Source organism: Heterodontus francisci, chromosome 31 (assembly GCF_036365525.1).
Source record: "Heterodontus francisci isolate sHetFra1 chromosome 31, sHetFra1.hap1, whole genome shotgun sequence".
Taxonomy (NCBI): domain Eukaryota; kingdom Metazoa; phylum Chordata; class Chondrichthyes; order Heterodontiformes; family Heterodontidae; genus Heterodontus; species Heterodontus francisci.
Window position 1 is genome coordinate 37273831 of NC_090401.1, and position 7936 is coordinate 37281766.

The following is a 7936-nucleotide window of genomic DNA, read 5'->3' on the forward strand; positions in this document are numbered from 1 at the left end:
AGGATGTGGAGTTTGTGGCGGGGGCTGAAAATGATAACGTGGAGCATTGTGAAGGGCTTCATGCCTGGTCTCAACTGCTGAGGTCTTTTATGGGCGTACTAGGAGGCATGTCCCAGGAGTACCTGGGAGCTCCGCCTCCCCAATTTGTCCCTATCACATTTGGGGTGGGCAGAAAAGATATTTTCATAGACCACCCCCTCCCCCCCCCCACTGCCCCACAATTGGGTTATAAAGATCTAGTCTAAACAAGGTGGAATTCTAATGGAGCTGAATTCTAGCCAATTTAACAGGTTCCCTTTTCCCCAAACCCTATCCACGCAGAAATGGGGTTTAAGCCTTCCCCCAACTTCTGGAATGTTCAAAATTTAAACCAGGATAAAGAAAATTTCAATATGTATCCACAAATCCACAGAATGCTAGTATTTGAATTGAATGACATGGAAACTTGCTCAAATGTTTGGTGCATGCAAATGTCTGTTCTGACACTATGTATGAAAACAAGCTGAGCACTTTGTGAGTGAACCTAGTATGTGCAGTGGCTAAGAAAGTGCCAATAAAATGTGATTCATCATAGACAAGTTTCATTTTTGTCGTAGTTATAAATGTTTTTTTCATTTGTTTGGAGGATGTGGGCGTCGCTGGCTATGCCAGCATTTATTGCCCATCTCTAATTGCCCTTGAGCAGGTGGTGGTGAGCTGCCTCCTTAAACCACTGTAATCCTTGTGGAGTAGGTACACCCACAGTGCTGTTAGGAAGAGAGTCCTAGGATTTTGACCCAGCAACAGTCAAAGAACGGCGATATAGTTCCAAGTCAGGATGGTGTGTGGCTTGGAGGGGAACTTGCAGGTGGTGGTGTTCCCATGCATCTGCTGCCCTTGTCCTTCTAGATGGTAGAGGTCGCAGGTTTGATCGCTGCTGTTGAAGGAGCCTTGGTGAGTTGCTGCAGTGCATCTTGTATATGGTGCACACTGCTGCCACTGTGCATCGGTGGTGCAGGGAATGAATGAATGATGATGGTGGTGGATGGGGTGCCAGTCAAGTGGGCTGCTTTGTCCTGGATGGTGTCGAGCTTCTTGAGTGTTGTTCGAGCTGCACCCATCCAGGCAAGTGGAGAGTATTCCTTCACGCTTCTGACTCGTGCCTTGTAGATGGTGGACAGGCTTTGGGGAGTCAGGAGGTGAGTTAATCGCTGCAGGATTCCCAGCTTTTGACCTCGTAGCCAGAGCATTTATGTGGCTGGTCCACTTCAGTTTCTGGTCAATGGTAACCCCCAGGATGTTGATGGTAGGGGATTCAGCGATGGTAATGCTATTGAATATCAAGGGGCGATGGTTAGATTCTCTCTTGTTTGAGATGGTCATTGTTTGGCACTTGTGTGGCACGTATGTTACTTGCCACTTGTCAGCCCAAGCCTGGAAGTTGTCCAGGTCTTGCTGCAAATGGACACAGACTGCTTCTGTATCTAAGGAGTTATGTATGGTGCTGAACATTGTGCAATCATCAGCGAACATCCCTGCCTCTGACCTTATGATGGCGGGAAGGTCATTGATGAAGCAGCTGAAGATAGTTGGGCCTAGGACACTACCCTGAGGAACTCCTACAGCGATGTCCTGGGACTGATATGATTGGCCTGCAACAACTACAACCATCTTCCTTTGTGCTAGGTATGACTCCAACAATGGAGAGTTTTCCCCCTGATTTCCATTGACTCCAATTTTGCTTGGGTTCCATACTCAGTCAAATGCTGCCTTGATGTCAAGGGCAGTCACTCTCTCACCTCACTCTCGAGTTCAGTTCTTTTGTCAATGTTTGGACCAAGGCTGTAATGTGGTCAGGAGTTAAGTGGCCCTGGCGGAACCCAAACTGAGCGTCATTAAGCAGGTTGTTGCTAAGCAAGTGCTGCTTGATGGCACTGTTAATGACCCCTTCCATCACTTTGTTGATGGGGAGTATACTGATAGGGTGGTGATTGGCCGGGTTGGACTTGTCCTGCTTTTTGTGCACAGGACATACCTGGGCAACTTTCCACATTGCCAGGTAGATGCCAGTGTTGTAGCTGTACTAGAACAGCTTGGCTAGGGGCGCGGCTAGTTCTGGAGCACAAGTCTTCAGTACTATTGCAGCAGTGTTGTCAGGCCCCATAGCCTGGTAGTATCCAGTATCTTCAGCTGTTTCCTGATATCACGTGGAGTAAATCGGATTGGCTGAAGACTGGCATCTGTGATGCTGGGGACTTCAGGAGGAGGCCAAGATGGATCATCCACCTGGCACTTCTGGCTGAAGATGGATGCAAATACTTCAGCATTGTCTTTTGCACTGATATGCTGGGCTGCCGCATCGTTGAGAATGGGGATATTTGTGGAACCTCCTCCTCCTGTCAGTTGTTTAATTGTCCACCACCATTCATGACTGGATGTGGCAGGACTGCAGAGCTAAGATCTGATCTGTTGGTTGTGGGATTGGTTAGCCCTGTCTATTTCATGCTGTTTCTGCTGTTTGGCATGCAAGTAGTCCTGTGTTGTAGCTTCACCAGGCTGACCCCTCATTTTTAGGTATGCCTCTTGCTGCTCCTGACATGCCGTCCTGCACTCTTCATTGAACCAGGTTAGGCCCCCTGGCTTGATGGTAATGGTAGAGTGCAGGATATGCCGGGCCATGAGGATACAGATTGTGGTTGAATACAGTTCTGCTGCTGATGGCTCTCAGCGCCTCATGGATGCCCTGGTTTGAGTTGCCAAATCTGTTTGAAAGCTATCCCATTTAGCACGGTGGTAGTGCCACACAACATGATGGTGGGTACCCTCAGTGTGAAGATGGGACTTCGTCTCCACAAGGACTGTACGGTGGTCTCTCCTACCAATACTGTCATGGATAGATGCATCTGTGAACAGGTAGATTGGTGGGGCCAAGGTCAAATAGGTTTTCCGCTCTTGTTGGTTCCCTCACCACCTGCCGCATACCCAGACTAGCAGCTATGTCCTTTAGGACTTGGCCAGTTCAGTCTGCAGTGATGCCACCGAGTCACTCTTAGTGATGGACATTGAAGTCCCCCACCCAGAGTACATTCTGTGCCCTTGCTACCCTCAGTGCTTCTAATTGGTGTTCAACATGGAGAAGCACTGATTCATCAGCTGAGGGTGGAGGTGGTGGGGTGGGGGGCTGTGCGGTGGGGGTGTGGTAGGTGGTGGATTAATCAGGAGGTTTCCTTGCACCTTGTAAAATGTTTATCACCATTTATTTCAGTAGCTCATACTGTAATTGATTTTACACATTAAAAACAGTTCGACACATTTTTGTGGATGGCCTTTGGGGCAAGGACCCTAAAATTCTGCTCTATAACTTGAAGATGGTACTTATATGTTTATTTTGATCACTTTTTGCTTAATGAAGGTTAAACTTTGGAGCCTTTGATATATTCAGATTTGCTATAGTGCATTCCTACTTCAGCTGATCACCCAAAGAAGTACAGATGATAATGAACCCGTCACTGAACCACATATTATCAGTGAAGTGGGGTTAGGCTATTGGCGGATAGGAATATACAGCTGTTGTCAACTGTGTTCACAGTTAAAACTGTGGCCTTGGTGCGGTAACTACTCTGCTTGAATATCTAAAATTATATATTTTATTACCAAGTAGCTGGTATTATCAAACTATTAACAACTCCACCAGTAGGAGTATGCCAAATGTTCTTTCAGGGTGATTCTTTCCCCACTATTGCAGTATTGCTGATAAATCTTTTGTTGCAGTTGGCAGGCTGAAAGCTCCGGCACAGAACACCAGCTTAATGGTTTCAGAATCTGAATTTGACAGTGATGAAGCTATCTTCACCTGGCCAGACAGAGAGAAAGGGAAATTACTGCGAAACCAGAATGGATCAATCCACAATGGCCAAGTAGTTCAAAAAACTAAGAAACAAAGGGAAGAAATCCTATAACTGGAATCTAGCTGCCAGACTTGTAGAAGCTATATATTTAGGGTTGAAACTGGCTCCCAGTATTATACTATCTCTGCTCAGTAAAATGAAGATTGATCTGAAGCAATAGAGACTGCTATGCTGCATGCAGAGAGTATACAATCCCTGTGAAATGAGTCAGTTCAGCATCCTGATGCTTAAAACTGATCTACTTGTGTGAGATTAACAGAACTGGTTTCTCACTTGAAGGCCAGAAAAAGACTCAGGAGAGATGCAAACTGGCCAAAAGAACTTAGCGTTCACTAATTTCTAAAGCTGAAGCATTGAGTGCAGCCTGTCTGCACTATTGTGGTTTTGATGTCCTGTGTTTCCAGTGAGACGCCCACTGGAAATCCATTGTATTGCAACTTTTAAAAAATCCAGAGAAGCCAAAAATGTGATGCGAGGACATGCTGGATGTTTGTGAACTTTAATCATTACCTAAGGTTTGGATATGACTATTTCCTTCAATTCAGCAACTTTACAAATGTGCTGAAATCCATGGAAAACAGAATACTGTGATACTGTCCTGTAATTCTGGAAATTTTGTAATGAACTTCTACCTTTCTCCTGTCAAAGAATTGTCATGCAGGTGAACACAGGGATTTGTTGTCTTGACCTGTTGTTGTTTAGAATGAATTGTCTCCTGTGCAGAAATGTTGCACATCTGGCAATGACCCTGGGTCATTTTAGTTTTATGGAAATAATTCTCACTACTGATTTTTTTTGTGTTAATATTGGGAATGTGTCGATTTTAAAACCTTTTATTAGTGTGAAGTATTAACAGGGTGTTTTTAATTTATTCTTTGATGGGAAGGAACTGCTTTGCAATGTTATTCCCTTCCAATGAATGTAGGTCTGTATTTGCTGCTGGTTTGTTTTTCCTTTTATTGAAACCTGTGTCTTCCTTTTAAATACACTGGCACCTGATTTCACATCTTGACACTGGTGAACGATCCAATTGGTGGTTACTTAATATGACAGATTAATAATGTAATGAGCAAAGCATTAGTGAACCCCACCCCCCCAAAAACCTAGTGCCTTCCAGTTATAGAGAAAACCTTTTAACCCCTTTTGAAATGTATCTGTTGTACACCAGCAAAACAAAAGGCTATGCTACTGATTTAAAAAAAAAAAATAAAGGAATATGTACCTTAATTTAAAATGGGAAAATGTGGCAATTTGATATCTGGATCAATTCTGGATGATGCGTTCAAAATCAAAAAACACTTTGTCATAAAATTATTTTGTCCATTTATTCTTTCAACATTAGCAGGACTACATTATTAGATAAGGACTACAAGCAGCCAAGTTCTCTTATCATGCAATTAATATAGTGCTGTATTTTTTAAAAAAAATCATGACTTAAAAACATGCTAAAAAAAATTCTGTTACTGGGTACTGCTGCAGTTAAACATTCTAGCAATTCTTTCAGGTATAATGTACCCTAAGCATTTGCACACTAAAAAGATTCCTGTAATCATGTAAATTAGATTGCTTAATTATAGTAATATGAGTGACTTACTTTCTAGAAGTGTAATCGAAACCAAATTCAGAGTGTGATGTGATCAGACTGAGCCTTTTGGGCATATTTGTAGATTTTTTAAGATTTTCTTAATTTGGAGCAACTATGCTCTGAGCTGCTCTGTTTGTTATGGTATGGGTCCATGTTGGCTTAGTGAGTAAATGGCTCAGCAGCACACAACTTGATGCATACATCCACCAAGATCCCAAGTTCTCAGTGCATGCTGGTGGAAGCACTACAACTTGCCATAGTTGTCCTCTGATTGGGAAGGGGAAAATTATCCCAGTATTTACTCTGGAAAAGCACATGTATATTGATTGGATTGAACTTAGTAGTTATGCCTCTAGCTGTTGTGTAGCCTGCTTGCAGTTAAAAAATGGCTACATGAGATGTACCAAAAGGCTGCTGGCACCAATTGAATTGTATTGCAACATGATCCATTGACTTCAGGAGATAATGCATGCTCAGAGGCACTGGGAAGAGGAAAATACAATTGACGAATCATCCAAGCCTGCTGTTGTCCACCTCTCTGTGATTGTAGAGTGCGATTGGAGAAGGCCTGGAAACCAATATTTAAGAAGGAAGGAACTTTCATGATCTTGGGATGTCCCAAAGCACTTTGCGACCATTGAAATACTTTTCAAGTACAGACGCTGTTGTAATATGGGGAAACGTGCCAGCCAATTGCACACAGTAAGGTGTCACAAAAAGCAATGAGATAAATGACCAGATTTTTTTTTTTTGGAGTGATGCTAGTTCAGGGAAAAGTTATTGGATGCTGGGAGAATTCCCTGCTCCCCTTCACACAATGCTGTGAAATGTTTTACACAACGTGAGGGGGGAAATGGACTTTGGTTTAACGACTCATCCAAAAGATGGCACCTCTGACAGTGCAGCGCACAATCAGTACTGTACTCATGTGTCCAGGTTGATTCTGTGCTAAAGTTGACCATTGAGCTAAGCTTGGCAGCACAGATATCTAATTGTTCCATTTTTGGTCAGAGAAGTTTTGTGGGAGGGAAGAAGCCGATGACTTTTTTAACAAATTAATATTTTGATTTAGCATATGTCTGAGGAAAGTATATCTAAGAAATTTCTAAACTAATGTGGTTTATATGAAATATTTACCAAAATTTAGTGTGGTACAGCAATCCATAATTATTTGTATTCATCCTCTATCAGGTTACTAGGAATAGCTTTGCTCCATGTGTGGTTGATGGAAAAGGAAAGGGAATTTGAATTCACTGTCAGATTGACATTGTATCATCTCATCCTTTTTATAAGAAACACTCTTTCACTTGATTAAGCCACAGAGTAGCACAGCAAGAATTGCAGAAGAAACTTCAGTTCATTTGTTCATCTTCCAGCAGATGCAGGCTATTTGGCCAAATTGATTTTTTTAATAGTGCTATCATTTCATAGTAAACCTGCAGCAATTGGTGACATACACATTTAAATATTTTATGAAAATTCACATGTAAATGTGATTTGAAGTTAAAGCCTTTAATATGTGCTGTACTTGGTGAGGGATATGATGATCATGAGGTATTAAACGCACTGCTTTTGAACCCAGGTACATGCAAGTAAACTCACTAAAATGGTTATACTTGGAGATTAACTATTCATGTCATAAATGTAATGACCTTAACAGGTGTAAGCATTGAGTAAATTTACACAGTTGTAGGGAATGACAGCAATTGTATCGTTCACCTTTTCTTGTATAGCATACACTGTGTTGGAGAGTTGCACTATGCACTAGCGTTTGTCACTCTGGAGATTTGACTGAGCTCAGTGTTTTTTGTTTACCTTGTGATGCACATGTCGTGCTTTCAAAAGTAATTGGATGGCTTCTGGGAATAAGCAGCTGATCAGTTGAAGTAAGGATTTTTTTTTAAGTAGCAAACTGTTAAATGTGGAACTTCAACTGTCTAAAGTTTATTTTCCAAAAAAGCTAAGAAGTTTTATGTTTTTAAAAAAGTTAGCTCCTTCATTGGCCCATGATGTTTATGAGACAGGTTTCCAAGAGGGTCTGATTGATGTGGATGTTTCACAATGTTGTGGGGAAATAGCAATGGAATAAGGATTGTATTTTCCATTAAAATGGCATCACAATGCATCATCATTTAATTTCTTTTCTTAGTGTTTTTATTATGAAGTATTCATAAAAAATATTTTCTTTATATATGTTGTGACCAGACATGTGACAATAAATATCTTGTTTTCATTCCTCCCTCGAGTTATTCCATTAACTTCACTTGTTGAGATATAGAGCTTATCATTGATAGCCATGATACAACCTCCATGGAATTTTATTTTTGCCAATTTTGTTGCCTCTGTGTTTATTTTTTTTTAATGTAGAGGCGCACAATGCTAAATTATATCTAGGTAACAGTACTGTATTCCCTAATGAATTTGGACAGTCTATGCAAAATTTACAACTTATACACTGCATTAT

The 7936-nt window shown here is 41.6% G+C and overlaps 1 protein-coding gene across 3 annotated transcripts in view; it reads left to right on the forward strand.

Annotated features, from left to right (window-relative positions):
* Positions 1–7709, forward strand: part of LOC137347154 (dyslexia-associated protein KIAA0319-like protein) — a 117666-nt gene extending 109957 nt beyond the window's left edge. For all 3 annotated transcript variants that reach the window (XM_068011311.1, XM_068011309.1, XM_068011310.1), the window contains exon 21: positions 3751–7709. In XM_068011311.1, the coding sequence (XP_067867412.1) occupies positions 3751–3938 (188 nt within the window). In that variant the 3' untranslated portion in view covers positions 3939–7709. The remainder of the gene's footprint in view (positions 1–3750) is intronic.
* The last annotated feature ends 227 nt before the right edge of the window (positions 7710–7936 follow it).